Source organism: Cygnus olor, chromosome 1 (genome assembly GCF_009769625.2).
Source record: "Cygnus olor isolate bCygOlo1 chromosome 1, bCygOlo1.pri.v2, whole genome shotgun sequence".
In the NCBI taxonomy this organism is placed as follows: domain Eukaryota; kingdom Metazoa; phylum Chordata; class Aves; order Anseriformes; family Anatidae; genus Cygnus; species Cygnus olor.
Window position 1 is genome coordinate 69090228 of NC_049169.1, and position 27010 is coordinate 69117237.

Below are 27010 nucleotides of genomic sequence, written 5' to 3' on the forward strand. Positions count from 1 at the left end.
AAAAGTTAATGCCTCAGACCTGTGGAAGGAGGGACTGAAATTTTTTTTGCCCTGCTAGTTCAGTTTTATTTTTGTTAAAGATGCTTGTTTCTGACATAGTTCAGTTATCTCATGGTTTTTGTTTTTGTTTGTTTTGTTTTGTTTTTACTCTTAATCTTGATGCAGAAATTTGAAGAACTATTTTAGAAACCTAAATTTTCTGAGGGCACTTTTTGATTTTTCCCCAAGGTTGTCTTTGTACAGTTAATGATATCCTAAGGGCTGGAATTAATCCCCCTTCACTTAAGTCAATATCTTCAATTTGATATGCATGTCAGAAAGTTTGAGGGCTACACAGACTTTCTCCTGCAAAATCCCCACTTATTTTGTCCTTTATTCAGAATGCTCTGATTTTTACGGCATTTGAAGTGTTAGTTGCTTTGAGTAGTTAAAACTTAACCCTTTGTTATATATTTGAAAACGGTCAATTTGGGAAAAATGGTATATCTTTTGTTGTATTGCTATAAAAAGGTTTTGTGAGAAAGATTCTAAGAACCCTTATTTTAGTTAAGTGTTGTTTAGGATACCAATTAACCTTTTTTCTACTCTTTGGCTTCTCACACTGCACTCCTTCAGCCAGAGGAGCTCACGCTGCTGCTAATAAAGCTGAGACGGCAGCAAGCTGAACTGAGTAGTATCCGGGAACACACACTAGCACAGCTCATGCAACTAAAACTTGAGGCCAGCAGCCCAAAGGTCAGCTATAAAGCAATGTGTGTCATGTACCATTCTCGCTGTTAGTTATTCATTAATCAGTTTGCATTGTACCTGAGTGCAAAACTCTTGGACTACCGTGGGTGTAGAATAGAGTACGGTTGTTTCTTTGTGTATGTGATGTTCTGCTATTAACCTTTGGAGGTTTTAGCTCATAGCTTTTTGATATTAGCTGAGTTAAAATGACATAGGAATATTTTAAATGTATTGTAGTTTAGTTTAAAGTTACGGGCTTTTAACTGATTGCTGTTATAAACAAAAATAGCAGTGAAAGATCGTGATATTAATTTCATGGTTTATATTGCCTTGTATCAGATATAATCTTAATGAATTCTGTACAAAAATCAGGATATGTTTAAAACAGATTTATCAAGGGGTTTATAGTTGTCTGTGTAGTTAAGTAGGCATTTCGCGTGAGCATACTATATTTTATGTGTAAAACCAAAATCTAATGTAGTAGTTAGTTCGTAGTCTGATTCATGGCAAACTTTCATTTCTTCTGTTTTGGGGTCAAAACTTGTTAATAGATCATTTAAAAAAAAAAAAAAAGCATCGTATTTCTACATAAAACAGATCACTATCTAGTTTACATCTTTTAAAACTCTTTTCATGCATTCTGCACCTTCTGTCCCTTCCCTTCCTTTTTCCCTCTGACTGCTGCCTGCTAGAGTGAGATTCTTTCGCATCACCTTCAAAGGAATGCCATATATTTGGATCATCAGGTGGGATTTGCAATTTTCTTGTGTGTTTACATTTCTTAATGCTTTTTGCCTGCTCCTGTCAAGCTGAAAATATTTGGGGAGAATGATTTTTAGTGCTTTTTATGAAGTTGGATATTTAATACATGATGATTTTAGGTAGCACAAAGCATCTTAATTTATTACAGACTTGGCACATGATGGAAAAAGTAAATTCAAACTAAACTTTTCCAAGTACAGTAGCCATTCTCCACTTAATTTTTCTGTTCTTCATATCCTTCCTGTAATTACACTAACTGTAGCATTTTACCACTGTTAACCAAAGTGGTACTATATTTCCAAGCTCATATGATACACATACAGTTTACAGAAAATCAGTGCTTCTGATTGATTATTTTGGTTTCTAAATTCAGAATAATTGAATGTTTCCACAGGACATAAAATGAAAGGGAAGTCAAACATGTAGAAAGTTTTTAAATAAATCTTAGCGTGGCTAATGGCTTTTTCTCCTTTTACTCAGTTATTTCTTAAAGATTTATATAAGATCTTACTTCTTTATAAATCCTGCTAACTTTTGGTCTGAGGATATAATTCTGTCTTCGCCAACTTACTTTATTGCCAAGGGAACAGTTATGATACCACATTTTTTACGTCTTTGTGGCATGATCAAATGGGACTTGTTTGCAAGTTGTCTTTGAGAAGTTTTTAAATGGTGAATTTTCAATAGCACGTATAAAAGACAATCATAAGAGCTTAAAAGAAATATAAGCACATACGTGTCTGTTAGTTAAAAATGTGGAAGTCTCGAGAGCTTTTTCTCATATTCTTTCTACTAATGAAATTGCACTTAACAGTTCTAAGAATACTTAGAACAGCATTGCATAATTCACAGCATTGCACTTAGAAGCTCTAAGAATAGTTAGCTTTATGTCCTCTATATTCCCGTGGTAGGATTTCAACACACGTGTGTGCAAGTGCATATTTGCCAGTGATTTTATCTTCCAATGATCTCTTGGAAACAAGGCATAAATAGTGACCAATCCAGTTAGCTGTGCATTTCTGAGGATTTTATCTTCTTTTAGGGACTGCAGGGGGTCTAAAAGTAGGGAAAACTGCCCTTCCTAATTGCTAAATTAGACTGATATATTTCATCCAACTCAAATATTTCCAGTTCATGATGTTTTCAAATAAGGGAATAATTCCATATTCAAAAATGTAATTCATTGCCAAGGAACAACAACTCCATGTGAAATGTGAAACTGTTCCATGCTGCTACTTGATTAGCAAGGCTTGTCAGTGTAATAGGCAGGATAAAGAGGGGAGAATGGCCTTTGTGCAAAGTGGTGCAAAGGATTTCCTTTTAACTTGCATCAGATTAAATATAATGTGATAAACTTATTAATTGAATTAATAAGTTTAATTAATTTAGGGAAGTGCCTAAATCTTATGAACATGTCATAATTGCCTCTACAAAAGATGCAAGAAATTACTGCACTTCTTGCAGTAAGAAACCGTTATCAAGTCTAAAATATATTAATCATAAAATCATGGAAGAGCAGGTTGGAATATTTGTCCTAGTTTCTCATCAGTTTTTCTTCTTTTCCTTATTTTAGTATAATACTGCCATCAACTTGTATTGAATAAGTCTCCTGAGACTCTTCTTACTTTGAGTACCCCTGCTTCTAGGGGTAGTGTCTCACTTATATCTTTTTACTAGTTTGTCCTTTATCATTTTTCCTTTATGTTGCAAAGAAAAGACCTACATTTCTCTTAGTCTGAGGCCTTTCTTCCTAATTGTCCACATCTGTAACCAAATTGCATAATCACTTACCCTCTGAATTTTAAATGCACAATGTATTTAAACTAGGTATTTCCACTTGATTCATATTTAATCTCTGAAAATAAATAGTATCAAAAACTCCTTTTCTTTTTTCCAAATGCTTTTTCGGAGCATTTGGTGGAATTCCAGTCCTGTTATCTTCAGCTCTCACGTTTTAGTCACAAAGAACGCAACACTCTGCATCACAATAATTAGCAAGTTTTTGCCAAGGTTGCACAGAGGACTTTTCAGACAGGCAAAAATGCATGTGTAGAAGTTGGTTTCTACACTGTTGCAGTGAGTTGTTGTCCACTGGTTAGGTGGCTTTCTTATCAAGACTCAAGAATATCCCATAGCATTTTATAAGTTTTGCTTTTTTCTATAGCTATTTCCTTTTGAGATGCTTGGAAATTCTTGTGTTACACTTTTCAGCATTTATGTATTTTTTTTTCAGAATTTTTGTTGTTGTTGTTGGAGTTTAGGGATGGGGGGAAGATTGGATATATGTGCATCAGTCTCTTCAGCCATATGGTTTCTTTGATGTCTTACAGCTAAAAGAATTATTGTTCAGCATCCTTTTTTCAAATGGGGTTTTGAATCACTCTGCTGGCTTAAGCTTCCTAGAGAGGCTGGAGAGAGTTTGATGTGCCTTTTAGGAAGCAGTTCGTTGGATGTGGCTAGTAAGGCCAGGCAATGGTGATATGACTGCCAACATGGGACATGTTGTGAGGACAAATAAAATCTCAGTCTTCTGCCATATAACATTTTAAGGGATCACTTATTGTGCATTGCTAAATCCAAGACAGCATTCTCCTTAATGTATTTTTTTGAATGAATTTTTACCCAGTAATTAGTAACAGCTTATAGCAGTAATAGAAAGTAGAAATGTATTTTTCAGATAATTGCTTGACATACTGTTTTTTCTCATTTGTAAATACAGCTATGGCAGGAGGTCCCACTTGAATCTCTGTCGCTACAGAGAATTCCAGCAAAAACTGGTCTTTGAGCACACTTTTGAATTTTATATTAATAATAAAACTTTTATTTGGCTGAAAAATCCTCTTCTAATGAACTCAGGCTATCTCAAATTCTCTGTGCATGTTGTTGTAATGATCTCAGCCTATCCCAGGCTGGTTTATCTCATTAATAAGCACTGCTACATTTTTTTTTTAAGTATTTGTTGAAATGGCTATTTATGTGTATTGTTTAGGTGTTAAATTGTTCGTATATTTATTTCACTTTTTCTGGTACCTTCACTTTTTGGTTTCTTTTAGTTTCCAAGGGGTGTGTAAAAAAAAAAAAATAAATAAATAAACAGAACTTGAACAAGAAGTTGTCAAATAAAGAAGTGAAGGTCCAATAGCCAGCATCCCTACTGTCTCCATGTTTTGCTCCTGTTTCCTCCTCTTCACTGCCTTTTTTCTGGGATGATGAAGGTGGTTCTGGAAAAAGGTCGTAAATTAGAGGAGGACAGAACAGAGCAATGGGTGTTTGGATAGAGTTGCCACATATCTTGTATTGTACCTGATTTCTTGTTTCAGCCTCAAGTTCTGTGTCCTATATTAGCAGCACTTTGTGTTACTACTACTCTTAATTGTGTTTTTCAAGTTACCTGGAAAGGGTAGCGAGGTGACCCTGCTGCCACTCTTGTTCTTTCTGCTCCTCCTTTTTTTCCTTTTTCCTTTCTAGAGGAACAAGACAGGCCCAAGGACTGAGGCTGTGCTGGGTGAAAAAAAAAAGACTGCACAGAGGCAGCATTACTGGAAAAGAACGCAGGAAGGAAAACTGCTTTATCCTTCTTTGTTTTGGACAGAGAAGTAAAGAGCAGAGGCAAGGCAGGAGAAAAGTTTGGGCTGGTCCTGTTACAGCTACTTTAACCTTTAGGAAGCTTGAGAAGAAACAGAACTGCCAAGCTGAGCGCAGTCTGATGTCACCTATAGCATAAGGTGTTATCTCGTCACTGAGGTCAGCTGTCCCGGTACGGAGCCACTGTTCCAGCCGATGGATGCCACCAGAACAGTACAGACTGAAATGTCATCTGTCCTAGGGCGTTACCAGGTGCAGCAGAGAGTTTAGGGAGAGGCAGGAAGAAAAAAGTAGTCAATAGCTTGGGTTTACAGTTTAAAATGCAAAGTACCCAGTCAGATGCTATCTCATCAGTAATGGAGCTGTTCAGGTGTGTCACAGATCAAGGAGGTGTTTTTCAGCATTTCCAACTGGGAAAGGCTTTTATGTCCTACATCAGTAAAGAGAAAAGCAAAGGTAGTGTCTGGGAAGAAAGTTATTTACTAGAATGACTGAGTGAGAAAACTAAGACTGCTGGATTATATTTGGTTTTGTTGCTGTGTGGCATCAGGAAGCTTACGCTTTGGTTTGCTTATGCGTAAAGAAAATCTTAATTCCAATTTGTAGAGATTTTTGTGACATCTATAATTGGAGAGACAACAAATGTATTACAGGATTTAAGAGGTCCCCTTTATTGTACACAAGTTTGAGAAACAAAATAGATTTTTTTTTAAGTGAGAGAAAATTGGCTGATTTCTGTTATGAACAAGTATTTTTCCTTGACCTATGTAGAAGTTTATTCAATGTGAATAGTATCCTGCTTCTGTTTGAGAGTAGCCTCGTGGTAATGCTTTAAGAGCACAAAAGAGGTGCTCTCTTTTCCTGAGAGCGTTGCCACTGTATCCAGCAGCACTACATTTTGCACAGTTAGTTCTTCAGTGCACATTGCCTTGTGCGTGCCAGCTTTAGTTAACAAATTTGTGATAGATACATACTCTCTCACAAATGTCTCAATAGTTAAACATCTGACTTTTTTTTGGAAGCATTGATTTCCTAAAGGGGAAAAAAGTTGGATATTTTTGACTGCTATGAAGATACTTCGGCTTTACTTTATCAATCTGCTTTTTGATCTCTGTTCTTAAGGAACTGGAACTTTTCTGGAAATAACTGGTGTCTTCAGACAGTGTTAAATAAGCATGGTTAAGCGCCAGTGGTAGTAAAAATACTGGAGAAGGTCATATAAGATGAAGCTGGAGCTGGCTGGAGGACAAAACATTATTTCAGAACAATTTTAGAGCAAACACTTTTCATTTTTTTCGCATGTGGTTGAAAAAAATCTTAACAGTTCCATAGAAATTATTTTTGGCACTGTCTGTTATCAGTCAAAGGAAAAATATTGTTTAAAAAAAAAAAAAGGTTGAACAGGCTTAAGCTCTTGAAATCCTCCTAGTAAAAATCCTTGCAAACCAGCATACTGCAAATAAAACATTTCAGCCAGTAATTTTAATTTTTACAAATATTTCAGTTGTTTGTAGTTCGTTAGCTTGGCTTTGGACCTTACTATTGATATATCTTTTGGTATCACCAAATGCACCCACTTTCTGGACAAAATTTTAATGTAAAGGAGAACAACTTCTTGTATCAGTTCTAGTTTTGTTTACGTAGTGCTGTAGAAGATGAAGCAAATGGAAGTTGTTTGCTTTTTTCTTCCTGCCTTACACAAACAGAGCATCATGAACTTGCCTTCTTAAGATAATTGTCCTTTTTGAACAATTAACTTACCACCTGATCATACAAAGTTTAAAAAAAAAAAACAACAACAACAACAAAAAGAAGTCCTGTATCTGAGACAATAAAAATGTTTCCTATAAGGAGAACAAAATATTTCTCCAAATGTACAACTTAGGTGTTTTTTGGTTTTGTTTTTGTAAATAACTAAAATAATTAGAGGCAAGAAATTCTGAAAGGCATCAAAAACTCTGGCTTTCTGTAGCATTTTCCATCTGAGAAACTAAACATTGTAAAGCAAATTTATGGTGTGTGTATACACACATAAAAGCAGAGTGAAAGATCATAAATATCCGTACACACACATACAACACTCTTCTTTCCTGCATAACCATACTTGAAACAGTTACTGTTAAAGAGGTCCTGAAGTGCCTAACAAAAATAGTAGGGGGATAGTGTTTTTAAGTTACTTTGCAGTTTTGGAGATGAAAACTAAGTTTTCTTAATTTTTCACTTAGTGTTAGGAAGGTCTATTTTTAAAATGAAAAATCCAGTGCTAGTATGTTTTGCATACTCTTTTGAAATCCTAAATGTAAGCAGTTTTTACTGTAGTAACCACTGGACCTGTTTTTTCCATTTGCACATGTGGCAATAAATACAAGTTATTTTAAATGATGTCTGACCAGCTCAGAAATGTAACTCCAAAGTAGCTGCACAGCCATATATGAGGGTGGATAAATGCAAAGACTAATGATTCAAAGTTCCTAAGTATATGAAACAGTGCAGTATACAAAGGCATTTTGTGATACATGAACATAAGTCTAAACCTTTCTTCAGTATTCCAAGAGGATGCTTACATCTTTTTAATGTACATTGAGTTATTAAAACTATAATTTAAAAGATTTTTTGATAAAGGTTTGAATGTTCTTACTGAATAATCCAATAATACTTTTCATTTACGTATCTGGCAAAGCCAGGCTTATTTTAAGCATTTTTATTTTTAAAAAAGGAGAGGTTTTGTCAATGAATATTTCATTGGTTTGAGCATTTTTGTGTGGTTTTGCTGCATTTGTTTGCTGTCATTGAACTTGTCGGATGTTTGATATTACTGAATGATGGAATATATAAAAAGCATGGGGTAAAATGTAATCTACTGCATTATTAGAAAAAATTAAAGTAGAGGCTATATTTTACAGTGTCGTCTTTCAAATCTAGCCATGCTGTAAACTGATGTTTGCTGTATGCTCCTCCTGATTTGAAATAGATGAAAGAGAATGAACCTTTAATCACCATGGTTCACACTATGATTGAGAACTCGGCGCTAAGACCGCAACTGTACCAGCAAGTAAGGTCTTGGATAGTGAATGAAATTGCTTTATCATCTGCGAAAATTTTTCTTAGTGACAGTTTTGGTTGTTCCTCAGATTTATTCATAACATCGGTGTTTCTCTTATTTGCTTTGGAAAACCACAAGTCATCCATGCTTTATAAAATGCTGCAATATCGTTAGCATGGCTTTTGCTGCGTTTTTGTTGTTAAGTATTAAATGTACCCCTTTGAATAACTGTCTGGACTATTTAATTAGTTGGTTGTCTTATGCAGGTGTCCAGTAAATTCGTAAAACTTCCAATAAGCTTCCAACATCTGTATTAGCATGATCCTATGCTATTAGTGTTCAAAGGTGCTTCTTTATTTTGACCACTACAAAAGCATGTGAGTGGTGTTTACCTGGTCATTTCTGGCAATTTTGTTTCATTCTAGGAAGTGGATTTACAGGTTTTTGTTTGCACCTTACAAGCCTTTAGCTACCGAAGAAAGGATCAAAATTACTTTGATCTGGGGACTGTAAATCCAAAAGGCAGTGTCTGTTAATAAAGTCACAGCAGACTTAACAGTGCGCACTTAGAGAGTATCTAGTGGTGCTTGTAAATGGTAAGATGGAAGAAGAATCAGAAATGTGAATGGAAATATTGTCCAAGAATTGAAACCTGCATTAACTTATGAGCATGGCCAATACATATCCATTGGCACTGCAGTGTTTTAGGCTTACTGGGGCTTAGGTCAGTGGCTCCTGTCATATTAGAGAATGTTTTAGAAGTTTCTAGCCACAACTGCAATGAAGATATTGTTCTTACTTAAATGCTGGTGCTGTTTTGCAGCAGATGAAGTGTGCAATTCTGGCTGCCAGTCAGAAGGGAGTACCTGAGCAGCTCTCTTAAGCTCACATTTTTGTCCTTGTGAGCCAAAAATGAAAAAAATTGTAAATAAAGGTGCAAAAAACAGCTGGAGTTTAATTTCATGGATGGTCTTTTTTTGGAAGTCCACTCCACGTTGTAGGTTTGCTTGAGATTCAAAAAAAAAAAAAAAAAGATGCTAGAGACTTCTCAGCTTTCCAAAGGAATAAAGGAATTTGCTTTGAGTGCCTTTGATTTCAGAATCATCCAATTCCTGCTCCCATGTACAAAACAGGCGCTTTAACATAGAACCTGAAGGAACCATTTGGAGAGGAATGGGTGAAGTAAGGTGCCCTCAAATCCTAAATGAAGGCAGTTTTGTTATTTTTTAAAGAAGCCTCACTGTTGTAAACATTTTTTTAAAAGAAAATCAAGTTTCTGTTTTAGAGTACGTCAGAGAAATAAGTCAACATACTTCTAATGAACTGAGGTGCTTTGGATGTGTCAGGGTAAAACTTGAAATGTTATTCAAGATGCATTGGAGGTATAGCTGTGCCTGGTCTGGTCTGCCCAGCTACTTAGACTTAGGAATACCACTAAAATTCAGAATGCTGTCTTGATGAAGCTGTGCTGCAAAGGTATTGCCACAAAGTACTGTCTTCACCTTGAAGACATAGCCACTCTTTCATATTTGATGCTGAATAAGCACCTTTTTTGACATTCTTGTCAGAGAAACGGTGAGTCTAATGGGTCACAAAGATTGAGTTACCTTTTGTCACTAGAAATGTGGTCTCTTCAGGTAAGAGCTCTAGCGATACGTTGGCAGGCTTGTGCAGAAGAACCCATGTGTTGGAGAACACCAAGGAAGATCTTCTGCTTTTACAGACAAAGCAGACAGTTTCCTATACAAAATATTGCATAAACTGACTTCCTGGAAAGGATTAAAGTATACATAAAACTTTACTGCTTAGGTGGTCTTCTAAATTAGTGTAATGCAAAGTTAGCACATTTAAAGTTCTGGTAGCCTATTTTAAAGATTAAGTAACATAAGTTTTTATTTGAATAACATAAATTGTTTTCACCAGTTGTGTCTGCCATTGAAATTTAAAAGAAGTATCAACAATTGGGAGAACCCTCTGTTTAAGTGATATAAATCTGTTTTCTTGTCAAGTTGAACTAGTTTTTGCTGACTAGAACCATTCCTACAGGTACAGAAAGGATCTTCCTTGGCTTAAGTCTATTCAGTTCAATTTTATGACTTCATTCAGAGTTAAGTAAAGGAAAGCAAGAAAACTTGTATTTAATTAGAAATTAACGTCTTGTGACCTGTTTGCTTGCAACAGTCAGTGGTTCTTTAGTAAAATAGTTAGAAATAATACTACTCCAAATGTCTTATTTAAAAAGTTTTTATTTTAATTGTTCAATCCTCACCACTTTGAAATTATTTAAATCACTTTGACTTGCATCAGTCTGTTTTACACACTGTATTGTAAGTACGCAGGTGTAAGCCAGGGCATTGATTCCATATGTACAGACAAGAAAAATACAGGCTTTTGGCAGCCTGGGCCCATTTCTACCTTTTTTGTTTTTGTTTTGTTTTGTTTGTTTTTGTTTTTGTTTATTTGTTTTTTGTTTTTTTTTCTTTCTAATGCTAGGTGAGGAGTGTTGATCTTGTTTTCTAAAGTGGGATCTGCTGGGAGAGGGAAAGGGGGAGAGAGAATTAACCTCAGTTCCTTTTATGTGTATATGTGTTTACTAATGGGGGAAAATGAAAATTTGAGTTCAGCAAGATGACATCCATTTCTTTACTTGGATATTTGTTCTCAGTACTTTAAAATGCTACCCCTTTTATTATTATTAGAATTAAAAAAAAAATCATGGCTGACTTCAGTATCATGCTCCCCACAAAATGTCCTATGTTTTATCCTGTTTTAATCTCCTAAGTGACGTAATTTTGCAGAGATGCTTAGTGTCCTCTCAGGGTATGAAACTTGCTGCCATGTAGCTATTGAGACAAAATGGTTATTGGAATCTGAAAACAGCTTATAAGATAGTGAAGTCATACCTTCAGATAAATGTATTTTATATTGGCAGGTTAGATAGGTCTAACTGCTTATGTCTCAAGAGGGAAACTTGCCTCATCTACATTTATTTGAGAAGAAATTTCCCACTAAAGACATCTTGTATAGTGTCCATTGTGGTGGGTTTATCCACTTTCATGATTCATCTGGTATTGGCTTTTGACACAGATGATGTATCTAACGGTGGGACTACATGAGATGTGACATCTTGTTCTCTAGAAAATTTAATTTAACAATATAAAATTGTTAAATTCTGTTGTATATGCATGTTCACGATGAAGATCAGGTGAACATGAATGTGGCCATTTTAACTAATGGGACTGGCATATTAACAGAAATTATTTCCAGCATGAGTAGAAGATTCAATTAAGGTCACTTTTTCACATGCAAGGTACATGTTTGGCTGAACTCTGTGCAGTTTGCATTTCAGAATTCAAGGTGCTGCTACTTAACGTTAACACACAGTGTACTTCAGCATGTTAACAGAGATGGACTTAATTTTGTATTTGAGTAGGAAATTGTCAAGGAAAACTGTAGAAGCTTGCTGCAAGCCGTGTCAGTGGTTCAGTAGGTGGCACTCTTTCTCTGAAATTACTGTTCTGGTGAAGCGTTTGTATGGACGATTTGGTGAAGGAGGCTTTTGTTGAACGTGATATAAAATACATTTCAATAACTTGATCGTTGGAGCTCTTATAATGCATTTTCCAGGTTTATGAGGTTGTTAGCCTTGCTTGTAATGTGTAATTGCATTTTGTCTACTGCAGTTCCTCTTACAATTCCAGTAGAGTGTGATAGCATTCTACGCTTTCTGCCTTAAGCTGATTTATAGATGTGCTGCGCAAAGAGAAGCCACGGTTTTGTCAGAGATGGATTAACTGTTTCATACCATTTTCAGAGTCTTTTGTGTTAAGTCTACGTAAAATGTTGCAGTAGAAGTGTAGAAAGTGGAAGTAGCTCTCCAGCAGTGTCTCTTGTGGTAAACTAAGAAATACAGACAAAAGCAAGAAGTTGACAGCAATTTCTAAAGTGTGGTGGAATTTTAATAAGAGGAATTAGCACATGCATAGTATTCTTTGAAAATGTTTCACTTTCTGAATATGTAAAACATATTCCTTCTAGGAGGTAGGCAGGGACAGGGATTCTAAATCGGCAAGCTTTTTTCAACTCTGCTCTAATTAAGGTTGAACTGTTGAATAAAGAAATTACTCTTAGTAAAAGAAACACATATATCTATACTGGCTTGAAAAAATAAAAACTTTTTTCTAGGCAAGGCATATGGAATGTTGAGCAGCGTCTTGCAAAGATGTATTTATCTTTCTAATGTAAATCTGTTGTGAAGTGTACCTAGGTTTTCGCTGTAAGTTAAAGACATTTGGCCTTAAATTTATATTGACCATGTTTATGAGTTTTTTTTAATATTTCCATTCCTCATTTTTCTCTCATTAAGATAAAATCAACAGTTAAACACAACTCTACAACAGTATGGACTTGAGTAGATATCTTAAAATGCTAATATTTATGATGTTCATGAGGCGCAAAAGTGCTGTGGCTTTTTTCATATTCCAACTCTCATTTTCATAAAATGTCCATTTCAAAGAAAGTTACTCTTTCGTTTTAATACACTATACATACTTTTAAATTGTCACCAGGTGCATTTGCATGAGGTATGTGGACATAACGTCTTGAAATGAAACACTTAAGTGTGTTGAAGATTTATTGTATGTTTGGAATGCTTGTCTGATTAACCCTTCCCTAGTCCTTTTATTTGTAAATGTCCTTTAACATGGACTTGTGTTTTTATAGTCTTTCTTGCACTACTAAGCCATGATGACCTAATTATACTATACACATGAAAGGAAAGCATACATGTTGAGACTGTGTGCACATGTTTTTAATTAAATAGAATATGAAGGCTGATAGTGTTATGTAAGTATTTACTATATAGAACAGTAAGTAGATTCTGTATATGACAGTCCATCTAAAATAGAAAGCTGCCTCTTTTCATGTAGAATATTTTTAAATCTTGTTACTGGTTAGTTTACAGACCGAAAGAGGTAAGAACTTAATGTGAGGGGCTGTATAAAAGTAGTTGGAGGATAACTTACATGCCGACTAGCATGAGAAGACAAGTTTGCATAGGTCCAAATTAAAAACAGGAGGATTTCTGTTTCTGCCATTTGTGTTCATACTATGAATTCTGTTGTGGGGGAGATCCATAGGAAAAAGTAGGCAGAAAGGTATTTGGCAACACTTACTGGGTGTACCTATGTGATGTGATATATTTTACAGATACTTTGTACACTTAGAGCATTCTGATTTCAGATTCACATCAGAATATCCTCCTTGTTAATGTACTTGATCTTAATGGATCTATAGAATGATTCATTCCAGGTAGAATGAGTCCCTGTATTTAGAATGCAGATATGGAAACATATGTTATGATGTATAACTGTGTTTGGGTGTACTCTGGCAGTTTACTCTTTCTACGTGATCCATGTTTGATTGAGTTGTATCTCCCTAAATATCCAGTTTGCATCAGAAACATAGCCTATTCTGTTTATATAACTTTCTACCAACAGTCTGCTTGTCATTCCGTTTAGTTACCTTCAGTAATATATACTGGCTAAATATGTGTTGTTCAACGTGACATTGGCATTCAAGCAAAAGCTGTTTTGCTGTATTAAAACATCTAAGCTGAACGTTAGTTTCATTTTCATAGTCAAATTAAGTTGTTTTATGGCAATATTATTCTTCCTTATAGTTAACTCAAGAAGAATGTAGGGGTACACTATACAAATATAGAACTGAAGAGCTGGATATGGATGTAAGTAATTTGTGTTTCTCCTTCCTTGGAAATGTTGGTATTTGCCTTTTTATTTCGATAATAATTTCTCCTTTGATTTTGGGGTTTGGAATGCACTCCATTTAGGTGACTGCCAACAGAAATTGGTCCATGAACTTGAGAGAAGACATAGGCTTGTAACATGCAGGAATGATTACAATTTAGACTGAAACTTTAAGCATCCTATCTGTTCAAAGAAGAAATGCTTCTAGAAAGGAATTTATTTAGAAAGAAAAAAACTATGTAGTTCAGTTATAAGCATGAGAAAACTAATTTCTCAGGAAATATGACTGATGCTCCAAAACTGAAATTTGGCATGGGAAGTTACCATTCAGAGTACTGAGTTGCTAGTTACTGAAGAAAAGGGGCTTGGTAATTAAGGTCAGTTTGGAAATTGCTTGTGAAAAATGCACGTGTAGTCATACTGTGTATGCGTAGATATGCATGTCTAGTCATATTTGCATAATGCAACTAAGAGTAGACTTACTGATTTAAACATTTAAGCACATTTAAGCAAGTTATTTTAAGGCTACAAAAGAAAGCAGGCTTTCAGTGTTAACTTACAGTTTAAAAAGTCAGAGTAGCACAAACTGAACCAAAAATTTGTTCAAATAGAAAAGTAAACAGTTTCAGATTGATTAGAGTCCACTGAACAGTTACTCCAAATGGGAGCCGGAGCGGAACAATTTTAGTCATAGCTAAGCCTAGAGTGGAGCCAAAACAGAGCAGAGTATGTCTGGTATTAGTAAGTAACTATCAAAAACTGACACCTGAAGTAAGCCATGGGAAGGATTAAGAATGTGTACAGTATTCTTTATAATAATGAAGAATATGTTGATTAAAACAGTATTATTATATTGTAAAGGTCCAGTTGTAGAATCATAAATTATGTTTTGAGCAGTGCTGTTTCAAGTTACAACATCACTTATTTTGTACTATCTTAAGGAGGTTTCTTGAAGTTAATTTGAACATGCAACACTGATGCCTTCAGAACTTGAGAATTCATGTTTTGTGGTAATAAAATTTTAAATAGCTTCTCGTAATGATTTGATGAAGTTATGTATTGGTTACTGAAGATGTTAAAAACAATTCTAACTGTGATCATTTTCTGTTATATACTAGGCTAAACTTAGCCGTCTATGTGAACAAGATAAAGTTGTACAAGCACTGGAAGAGAAGCTTCAACAGCTACACAAGGAGAAAGTAGGACAATTGTATTTATTACCTAAAGTGGATGTTATTTTACATGCTTATTATCAGAACAATGATAACTGAAATAAAATGAAAATCAGCAAAATGATGCAGAACATTAAAAATAATTCTTTTTATTATAATAGTACACGCTTGAGCAAGCTTTGCTATCAGCAAGTCAGGAAATAGAAATGAATGCAGATAATCCAGCAGCCATACAAAATGTAGTCTTACAGAGAGATGACTTGCAGAACGGACTGCTGGGCACTTGTCGAGAAGTATCGCGAGCTACTGCAGTAAGTAATACATTCTTGCCAGTTAAAACTCAATGAACTGATAAACAATTATCTTCGTATTCTTAATTGATTTGTCTCTAGTTATTTTTCATTCCATTCCAACAAACCTCAGTTGTCTATTACTTGCATGTGTTTTTGTAAAAGCTGGAACTTTCACTCTATTCACCGAGTAGTCTTTCTTGAATTTTGCTTTTGCCAGGAATTGAGTGCATACTGACTCCAGTTGGTGCGGTATTTTCATTTTTATAATGTGTATTTGATTACAGAAGAAGTAAATAAAGCAAATAAGCTATTTCATGTGATAGTAAATAATGGAAAACATAGATTTTATCAGATATTCCATCAGATATGTAATTTATTTTAAGTGAAAAAATAACTACATAATGAAAAGAAGAAAAGATAATACTGTCGTGGTCTCTTTATAGTGGTCCATTGTATTTCAAAGATATTCAAGTCATGCACTTTTGAGAACCTTAGAAGAAAGGAAAGGAGTTTCTATTTACTGTCCTTTTCCACTTCATGATGGTTTCTACATTGAGACAAGGCAAAGAATCATTTTTGCTTACTTGTGTATATTCAAAAAAGCATTTCAGCATCAAGTTACAGTGGTTTGTTGTGGTGAACTTGATATGATGTAGGCCCTGAAATACTGTTTTTTGTCTGAACTATGTTGTAAAAGGGATTGGTTGGATGAGGGAAATGGAAGCAGAGAAGGGAAAATCTTCTTTCTAAAGGAAATATTCAAAATATACTCCCCTCATCACTTTTTTAAGTTATGCTAAATTGAGTAAATTGCTTGATCCAGGCTTAGTAAGGGGGATGGTAAACCTGGCCTGTAGGTTTCTTTTTGCATTTTCTTCCTTCTGGTGTTGCAGTTTCACAGATGTAAATAGTGACGTATTAGCAAGCCTGGGGTATTCACTGGTGTTTTCCAAATTGAGTTTTATATCACGTTACTTTCTGTATGAGCTCCCTGTCATGCTGTTTATCCTTTCCGGGCCCTGGTTTAAGATTGTTATGGTACTGTGCGGTGTAACGATGGCTTATGAAATGAGATTTCTGGTCATGACTCTAACCTGGTATTTGTACTCAGCACTGTCGTCGACTCTGTACTTCGGAAACCATATCTTGGAAACTATTAACAATTACACCTATTACCTTTTTTCATCAGGGAGTCAATCTGTGGAGGGGACAGGGGAAGATGTTTTTTCCTACTTGTTCACTCTCCCTTTCTCCTTCACCACCCTCTTATCCTCCGAGCTAGTTACGGTAGCTCTCCAAGATGTTGAATATCCTTGGGATACTCAGACCAGCATGTTCTTGTTGTTATGTCTCCTGAATGCGCTTCAGGTTTTGTTTAAGGTTAAACAACTACTTAGGAATCTCATCCGGAGATCTGTCTTGAGGCGGGATAGTTGCAAGTGGCAGGGAGTGTGGGAGGATATGGGCAGGTTTCTAGAGCAGTGGGCACCTCCAGTGTTTTGGACATTCACCCCTGAACAACTGCAAAATCCTAAAAAAAAAAAACTGGTAGAATGCTTGAAAAAAGGGTGTCATGACTCTGGCAGTTCCAAAGTGACACAAATCACTGTGGCGTGCTGGGGTCTGGCTTGTGCCTATCGAGCTGCAATTGATGCTACTATCAACCTAGTGACAGACCCTGTGGCCACTCCAAGTCCTGTGACAGGCCCAATGGCCACTCCAACCCCTACGATGGACCCCATAGCCAGGGTCCAACCTTACAGGCAGGGTTGGATGACTTACAGTTGTCTTGCATAATAAATTGCATATACATGCACGTGCCTTGCGCTACTATCTTTTTATTATTCTATGTGATAAAATAGAGAAATTTGCATGTATTGTTGTGGGTTTTCTGACCTTGTGGAAGGACAACTTAAGACACGCATGCCTGCTAACTGTAACAGCATATTCTGAAGATTTCACCCTGGCCTATTTTTTAGTTTGTGAATAGACAAAATGCTGTTTGTATTTCGTTTGTATTTCGTTCAGTATCATCAGAAAATGCAAAAGCTGTTTAAACACGACATTCTCTAAAATTACATGATGCTTATTGCCAATATCTATGAGTTAATTCCTTAAGTTTCATGACATTGAATGAATAAAAAAAAGTCTTTTTTTTTTACTTGAATATGCATATTCAATTCTTTTCTTTCTTTATATACTTAGGAACTGGAAAGAGCTTGGAGAGAATATGATAAACTGGAGTATGATGTAACAGTAACGAGGAACCATATGCAGGAGCAACTTGATCGTCTTGGAGAAATTCAGGTGTGGCATTTGAAGAAATTCAGGTCTTAAAGATGCATTTAAGTCATTTTCATTTTCTGTGGTTTTGTTTAAAAACTGTGCACAAATGGGGGGGGAAAAAAGGAGAATGTGTGGTGTATTAGCAAAGTATAAAAAGAAATTAAAAGTTCTGAGGGGGTCTTCAGCTTTTCCTATATTTTGAAGCTATGGCGTTAGTTTTCCCGTGTGTCTCCTCTTCCTGTTTCAGTGCTCATGTCACAAGCAGGGAATTTTTCTCAGACCTTAACTGCTATGACAGTCATATTAAATGTTCATACAAATTCCTTCTTTTAAGTGAATATTCTAAAACGTAATTAAATCATTCTATCAAAATAAATAAAAAAAATACTTTAGGTATTCAGTTGTTAAATATCAGAACTCTTCATATGCATCTTATTTGTTGCTTGTGCTATACTCTGGAGGATTGGCCAATTAGTATAAGTTCTGAATTTCTAAGGAAATTGTTCTGTGACACAAACACGTGTGTGTGTATGTATCTGAAATAGGCGGATGGGTGTGGTTCATGCTGTGAGGTATTAAAGGCTCTTTGCTCTAGGGATTGATTTTGTATGCAGTAATGAAAGAGAGATTAGAAGGAAACTCAAAGAGCTGAGAAATTTGGTTATGCAGCCCAACGCATGTGTAACCACAAATGCAAATAAGCCTACATTTTATATGCTAGCCTGCAAGCACCATGTTCATCTCCAACTATTTCAGGATTGGAACCGACGATTCCTTTTCTTTTGTTGTGTGCAGGTCTCCTATGCAAAGTTGGGTTTGATTTTCTTTGTAAAGAGTAAATGCCATTCTGTTAAATGGAGTTTCAACTGGCAAATTACTATCAAAATAAGACTCATTGTGTTTTATAAATGACTTAATCTTGCAGCTTTTTTCTGACAATATTTGAATATTACCTTTTAATTGGAGAGTGTCATTATTGCATTTTATTTTTGTTCATTGGGAAAGGATATGCGGTATAGTCAAAAGAAATAAAAGCTTTCCTTTCCCCTCTTTTCACTTGCAGTGTATTCTAATTTGTCACTTAAATATGCTCTTTCTTTACTGGCAGACTGAGTCAGCAGGGATACAGCGTGCTCAGATTCAGAAGGAGCTATGGAGAATTCAGGATGTCATGGAAGGTTTAAGTAAACATAAACAGCAAAGAAGCTCTTCAGATGGAGGTAAACTGGTTGTTTTTAACTCTTAGGAAGTGAGATTGGATCGTATTCTATATGCATTTTTGTAAGATAAACATATTTGTTTTTGTATGTTTGAATAATGGCACAATTGCTGAGGATGATGAAGTAATCAGATGTTTTAAGTTGATGATTTGTGTATTTGTTTGATAGCAACAGATTATACTTTTTTATACTGTTTTATAAGCTATTTATTGAAAAAATTTTTCTCTTTCCTCCTACTCTCTGCCCCCCAAACAGGCATCATGGGATCAAGGACATTTTCAGCTATTAAATATAAAAATGAGGTATGGTTTTATCATATTTACAATTTCAGCATCACTGTATTTCTAATATACATATGATAAAAATGAACATCATTTGAACTGTTTTTAAGGTATGAAGTATGTATTCAGTATGTTTCTTTGAAAATATTGCAATTTGAATTAGTTTAAAGACTGATAGCTAGTAATTCTGACACTTTCATTTGTTATTTGTCTTTATATTCTCGCCAGTATTTCTCTTTTCCATTTTTCACCTTTTCCTCTCCCTAGGCTCTTATCCTAGAAATATAAACCCTGATTTTTGGATTTGCTTTTTGTCCCCACCACACTTTTCATGGGAATAAATACGTTGCTTTATATGTCCATTCACCTATTGAGCCTGGTTTTCAGATGGCCAGAGCACCCACAAGAGCAGCTGAAATTGTGGAAGCTCCCAAATGTTTAATTCCTCTGAAAGTCTGGCTAGAAGTAACAGTTTTAAAGGGACATTGTCATGGTTGTCAAAAGTATGTGAAAATATATATCCGGCTTTTAGAACTTTTTGAAAGACTCGTGTATATACAAATCCTTAAAAAGATGCAGAATTTAATTTTTCAAATGATGATTCAGCATTCATACATGTCCAACAGAAAGTGTAGGTAACAGAATTGAATACCTTCATAAGCTGAATACTGAAGCTGTTGATGTATTTCAATGTACATGGTAGTAATTAATAAATAAAAAATTCTGTCTTGGCTTTTCTTTTAGTGTGACATTGTCCCTTTAATTCCAAAATCTATAGCTGGTGTAGCTATGGTAATATATTTTTTTTATTTTTAAGTTATAAATAATTGTAACAGGTGTGCACATCTAAATAAGGTGACTATTCTACAATCTTTAGGAAGAGGAAGTAGTCCCACCTCGTCCTCCACTCCCTCGGTCCTATGACTTTACAGAGCATCCTCCCATAATCCCCCCTCTGCCCAGTGATAGCAGCTCCTTGCTCTGTTATAGCAGGGGCCCAGTACATCTGCCAGAAGAAAAGAAGATTCATCAAGTTCAAGGATATCAGAGAAATGGATCTCACTGTGTAAGTGGCTTAAACTGCCACGTTGTTCTTGAAGTATTTCCCCTTCCTTTGCACAGCCACAAATTTCATTTTGCCATCTGGCTACTTTTGCATTTGTTTTTACTTTTTGCTACTTGGTTTTACTTATAGCTCCATCATTTACTTTTCATATTTTCCTGTCATATATTCTGTGTATATTAAAAAAAAAAAAAAAAAGTCTTAAGACTTAAATATGTGCATTTCGTATCTGAGTAAATTTCAGAAAATCACATTTTTCTACTCATGAGTTTTTATGAAAACTCTAGCCTCAGAATCAGGTTTTGCTGAAGCCTTGTACAGTTTTTTTCCAGATCATTTCAATAAAAAAAAAAGGCCCTTCATATTTTTATGGCAGTTTTTCTGTGATTTCTGAAAGTCTGTAAATGTTACTCAAATTAATTACAAAGGAATACTGCTGCAATAGCAGTTGAACAATGAACTATTGTCCTGAAGTGAGCAGTCTCATCGCAAAATAACTGTTTTGAGTCTTAAGACATAAATGCTTGTACAAAAATACCAGTTTATTTATCTCATAACTTGTCATTCTTCAGGGTCCTGATTATAGGCTTTATAAGAGCGAACCAGAGTTAACTACTGTAGCTGAAGTGGATGAATCTAATGGTGAAGAAAAAATAGAACAAATGTCAGAATCAGAATCTACAGCTAAAGGTTTGTCCCCAGGAGTGTTGTTTGTGACCTTTCTGCCTTTTTCACAAGGAATACAAAGCTTTAACTGCTACAGAAGCTATTTCATCCTTTCTATTTTTGTAGCCTGTCCATTTCTTAATATGATGAAACAACTTCCACAATAAAATAATTATATGACGAGAAAGATTTCAGTCAATTACACCACAGAAAAATCAAACATTATACTCACCAACAACCCTGAAATCCTTATTGACACCATGTCTAATCACATCACTCACATTCCCCACACACCATTCCCCTGAACAATTACCCATTTTATGTTCATGCCCTTGAACAATTATTCAGTTTCTGAATCAAGCTCCCAATGTTATGTCACTGGAACGTCCAAAAAGGCAGCACCAGAGAATTTTCAGACTCTCATAAGGCAGGGAAACAATGTCTTTTTCTTTTTTTAGTCTTGTAATTGTTGAATTGCCTTCTGTCCTCTGATATAATAGGAATAATGATCATGACCTTGGAATGTACAGGCAATAAAGGTCTTTGCAGTTGCTAAATACTTTAGATTCTTCTCTTCATCTAGCTTCCATAAAAGCTACTAATTGCTTGGTAGAGTCTTTTACCAGGAAGTGCTCCTCAATTCTGTTTGTTAAAACACACAGAATAGTTTGTTAAAGGTGACTCCAGGAAAAGCAGTTTGAGCACTACCCAAAAACCATATTAAGAGCTTTCAGAATACCTAAGCTTGCTCCTTTTTTTCCATAATGATCAAAGTTTCCAGTGCCAGCAAGATCAATGGCTTTGGTTAGTTCAGCTAAGCGCATCCGTAGCAGGTTGGTGTAACAGTATGAGAATTTAACCCAAGAACAATGATCATTTAAGGATATTACTTTCATCAGATCAGTTACACAGGCTTTTAAAACTAAAGGTAGTGTACATTTTGGGTGCAAAGCAATGTGAATGACCCTATGACAGATGGTACAATTAAGCTTCTGTTTACCAGACTCTTACTCAATTTAGTTTGAGTATGGTATTTGCTGAGGTATAATGTTCACTTAGAGTAGTTATTAAATCTCTTTTAACTTGGTAGTGAAAAATGCAAGATTTAGTGTGAGATTTACTAATCATCAGCCACCTAAATTGAAGTAGTTGCCTTTCTGACAACGTATGTAGGTTTTATTGACCTATAGTGTACCAGACTATTTATAGATATTTACAAGAAAAGGGAAGTTAATTTTAAAGACACTGCAAGAAAACCTACAGTGACTGTATAAAGCTAACTGGCAATTCTTGAGCACCCTAGTCGTCTGCTGTCTATTTTTCAGTAGAACAGCCATCAGTAAGGGGAACCAATAATAGAAATTCTTCTAATATAAATAATATTTGGGGTTGGGGGAGAGAATAGCTGCAGTTGGTAGCAAGTAGATGGAGGCTATTTATCTTCGTAAAAAACAGAGTGAAGTGGGTTTATCATAGCAGTGTTTTATCATCTGATTCACACTTCCGAACATGTGAATTTTCTGAAGGATATTTTCATGTTCTGTTTATTCACTTATAGTAACATGATGCAGTAGAAAAAATTAAACCATTCCTGTGGTGGTGTTGTTTTGTAGTGCATACGCCATTATAACCATGTGCTGTTTCAACAAACATTTTTATGCCATTCTATTTTAACAGTTTGTAAGCTGAAAAGGAAGCAAATTCAAAGACAGTTCATACCTGAAGTTTTCTGTTCTTGTTGTGTTAAGAAGTCATGCTTAAATGATGCATTCAAAGTAGGAAACTAAGCATCCAAAATAGGAAACTAAGTAAATTTCAGAGGAAACTTTTAAAATGTTTTTCTAGTTTGTTGTGCTTGTTACTGTACTAGACACTCCTCATGTTTCTTCTGCCAGCCATTTCCCTCTCTTTTCAAGTGTCAATAATCTAAGAGTTTTTCTAAATCTAAATTTTTTTCTAAATCTAAAGTTTTAATGGGGCTATGTAAAGTAACCCTTGCAGCTCTCTGCAAGCAAAGGAATATTTATGACCTGAGTGGCACATAAAGGTGACACAAAAGGAAAATGGACTTAAGCTGTGTTTTATCCTTTTCATGTGTAAAGGAGACCCAAACTGTTGTTTTATAGTTTGTGTTTTGAATAATGTGTTTGGCATTCAAACAACTGCAGACTACTTTGTCAGCCTATTGAACAATTTGGAAACACAGTTGAGCCTTCACTCAGTCAATATATCCCCTGAAATCTCTGTGACTTCAGGAAAAATTAGGAGAAATAATTTGGCTATCAGAGAAGACACATCTATTATTTTAGGCAAAAACAGCAAGAAAGCATTTTTTTTAATATTTGATTTCCTGCGTGTATCAAGCAGAAAAAATGAAGCATGTGTTATCTAACTATATGTATATATTTTGGTAGGTCTTAACTTCAGTTTTCTACTAGCTTAATTACATTTTGGCAAGTGTTCTCTAAGTAGAAAAACTCCAGTGGTGGGTTATTTTTAGGAGAGGCTGAATGTGTGGTGGACATCAGGACACAAAATATCCTCAGCTCCCAGCCAGACACAGCCTGGCTGCTGCAGTTCCCTGTCCCTAAGTACAATGAGCTGCAAGGCTGAGCACATGCTCCCTCCATGCAAAAGCAAACATAAACTGAACAGACATGGCTAACCACAACTGAACAACAGATTTGAGATCAGTACCATTGCAGGTACTGCATAAACAAAAACATCACTCAAAAAAAGTGGAGCAATGCAGATAGCATGACCCTGTTCTCACTTGCCAGCTGATGAGACTCGAAGCTTGTTAGCTGACCTTATACCCATATAGACATAAGCACATGTGCACACACCAGTGGGTCCCTCTCCAGGAGGTGGCTAGACCTGTGGTACCTCCAGCAGTCAACTCTGAGTTTCTCCAGTATCCACGTCTCAGACCTAAAATCTCTTGACACCTGGCTCCCACATCTTGTATCCTGCTTACTGCCTTAAGTTTGTCAGGATCTCACATAGACAACAGAGTCCTCCTGGATAGCAGGTCCAGACCTACGGCCTCTCTGGAAGCCAGCCTGCAGACCTTCAGCCTTTGCCATCTCTGGCCCCAGACCTGTGATCTCTCTATAGCTGTCTCCCACTCCTCTTACTCTACTGGCAAGCTAGCCTGGCTTGAAGGTGACTAGCATCTCTCGCGCACTCATACACAGAAGGGAAAGCCTACTCACGTGGAAAATACTTAGGAATAAAGTTTAATACGAGATAGGACAGATGTAATAATCAGGCACAGGGCTTGGTCAAACAAGCATACTGACAAACAGCTTGCTTGTGCAATGCTAACCGTTCCTATATCCCCCTCCTCTATATTATTCTGTGCCTATTCTTTCCCGTCTACCTTGCTCTCTCCTTTTCTCAGAATTAGTTTCTTCCCACGTGAAAAAGTTATTATGGGTGGGTTGTTTTTCATTAGTCCCACTTTGCTACTTTTAAAAATTTCAATGCTATTTCATAGGTAAGCTTTGCCTTAAATGGTTGTACTGATATGGTTACCTAGACACTGCTGGCCTTGCAAACTGTATTGCACATACAGTCCCAAATACTGCCTTCCAGTTATCTCTGAAGTCTGGCCATCTTTCATGCAATTCCCCCTTAACCATCTGTGAAATCCAGCCACTACACACAGTGCTGTCCAACTTTTGTCAGTTTTTCACTGATGTTTTCGTGTCCAGCAATTTCTCATGCCATGCACAGTAGTTTACTATGGACTTCTCAGCCTAACCTCATGCCTGGAGCTAGTCATCTGCCTGTGTACCTCAACTGGCATCAGAGTTCGGCATAAGTTTTAGTTTCCAAGGCTGACAAACAGTGTTCTAGAAAAGTGTTCTATTTTGGTGATGTTTTGTGTAGTGCTTAGCATATTGCTTTACTATTTCACAGGCTCACATTTTCCTGTGGGAGTTGTACCACCCAGAACCAAATCACCAACTCCAGAGTCTTCAACAATAGCATCCTATGTCACTTTAAGGAAGAATAAGAAGATAGATCTAAGAACGGTACTTTAAAATAAATTAAGTGTTGATGGATAGTGATGTGCTAATTTCTAAGTTTAATTTCTATAGTTACTTTAAAAGTTGTAGTTACCTTTTTAATTTCCTTTAGATAAAAATCACTGCGTTGTAAAGTAGGATATAATATACTAGGTTAATGGAGACAGCTGTAGAAAGAATGACAAAACTGTAAAGGTCATGTATGTTAAACTGCACAGAGATTTCATTACACTGAAGCTGGCAAAGAACTAAATGGTAGTGATAAATCTACTAAGCAACTGAAAACTGAAATTCAGGCTTGAGCTGAAAGGACAAGAAGTATCAGACTAAAACTTTTGAAGGACAAATTTGGGTTCTGGAGAAACTTAGCAGCCTCTGTATAATAAATGCCACGTTTTGTTTGTTATTACTAGAATGATCTGGGATAAAACTAAAGCAGACAGAAAATGAAGCGGTAAGTGAGTAATAAGCATGGAATTTCAGGTTAGAGAGTTCTGTAGTCGCTGGGCTGAAGACAGACATTTGCACGTAGTTCAGGCAAAAGGGGGGAAAACTTTTGTAGCATGAACAGAAGAGGAGAAGTAGGAAGAATGGTGGAGGAGAGAAGGTGTCAACTGGAGAAAGAATTCACTTTTCAGAAGTGAAATCAGTTATTATGAATGTACTGAATGCAGCCATTTGAAAAACAGTGAATTTCAGGAATACAAGTAAAATTATCGTTATTTCAAGAGTAATGCAGTGCTTAGAACTATATATTTTAAGTGGTGCTAAATTTAGTTTGTTTCAGCCTGCACTCACCATTAAATATTGTCTAGCTGTACTTTTTTTTGGAATGAAAAGGTAGAAGTGAATATTAGATCAACTGGGATAAATGTCCTTGATCATTAAATTTCAACTACGTTTCTGCCTCAATCGAGTAACCTGCGTTGCTTTGGTGTGTAATGTCTGGTAAGTTATTTCAGCTTCAGAGGAAGACTTGGAGAATGCATTTGCCCATTCTCTTGATGTTTATCATCAGTAACAATGTCACTGTTCAAAAAAGTGCATTCGAATGTTGGTGTTTATTAATCATTGATTCTTGTGCTTTCTTTGCATACATAGGAATGTTGGTGTTTATTAATCATTGATTCTTGTGCTTTCTTTGCATACATAGGAAGTCTTTACTTGCCCCCTATTCTTCTGCTTTTTAATTATTATTAGGTGACCTTTTCTGATACGCTAAACAGTTTAGAAGCTTGCTCTTCAAAAAAAAATAAATGTATATATTCTTCCATTTAAGGAAAGACCAAGAAGTGCAGTGGAGCAGTTGTGTCTTGCAGAAAGCACGCGTCCTCGAATGACTGTGGAGGAACAGATGGAAAGAATAAAAAGACACCAACAAGCTTGCCTGAGAGAAAAGAGAAAAGGACTAAATATTATTGGTGTTTCAGACCAGTCGCCTTCACAGAGTCTGTCTTTTGTAAGAGATAATCCATTCAAATCAGCACAGGTTGGTCCCAAGTTCTTCAAAACATTTAATGGGCTCAATAATAATAAATAAATAAAAAAAAGGAGTAATTCTGGTTCCAAAGTCACGTGATACTATAGGTACCTGTCTATTTGAGATTGTTCATACAAAATGACAGTCACAATTCTCTGTCAGACATGAGAGAGAGATGACAATCTTCATGTTAATACCTAATGATAATAGAAGTCACCTTTCTTTTTGGAAAATAAGTAGTTCAAATCTACACGTTTGATTGCGCATTGCTATGTTTGTTAACAGTTATGTTTGTTGTCAAATTTTGCAAACAACATCAAATTGCAATCTCTGTGACTAAAAGCAATATCGGGGGGATTGTGATTCATTTGATGTGTAAATTATGAAGATTCTCTGTCATGTAATATATTCAAACATCAGTAAAACGATTTATAAAACATTTCTAGATAGGCATGTTTATTTATAATGGTAGCTCTCTACTGTGCTATTACGCATTACCATATTTATAATGGTGCACTCTAGCTGTGGTTTTTGAACCCTTAAATACATAAAAATAAAACTCACTTTTGTTTTTCACTCATTCTTAAACATTTAAGGCAAAGCATTGAGTTTATTAAATGCGTAAGGGTGG

The 27010-nt window shown here is 35.7% G+C and overlaps 1 protein-coding gene across 20 annotated transcripts in view; it reads left to right on the forward strand.

Annotated features, from left to right (window-relative positions):
- The window catches only part of PLEKHA5 (pleckstrin homology domain containing A5), a 170171-nt gene that overhangs the window by 131239 nt on the left and 11922 nt on the right, over nt 1–27010 (forward strand). For 5 of the 20 annotated variants that reach the window (XM_040564080.1, XM_040564092.1, XM_040564084.1 and 2 more), the window contains 13 exons: nt 616–735; nt 1422–1475; nt 8048–8128; nt 13800–13862; nt 15003–15083; nt 15218–15367; nt 17555–17656; nt 18744–18855; nt 19111–19157; nt 20014–20202; nt 20772–20889; nt 24790–24905; nt 26179–26388. In XM_040564080.1, the coding sequence (XP_040420014.1) occupies nt 616–735; nt 1422–1475; nt 8048–8128; nt 13800–13862; nt 15003–15083; nt 15218–15367; nt 17555–17656; nt 18744–18855; nt 19111–19157; nt 20014–20202; nt 20772–20889; nt 24790–24905; nt 26179–26388 (1443 nt within the window). Of the gene's footprint in view, nt 1–615; nt 736–1421; nt 1476–7979; nt 8129–13799; nt 13863–15002; nt 15084–15217; nt 15368–17554; nt 17657–18743; nt 18856–19110; nt 19158–20013; nt 20203–20771; nt 20890–24789; nt 24906–26178; nt 26389–27010 lie in introns of those variants that run through there. The other 15 variants (XM_040564224.1, XM_040564102.1, XM_040564208.1 and 12 more) reach the window with 9 other exon arrangements.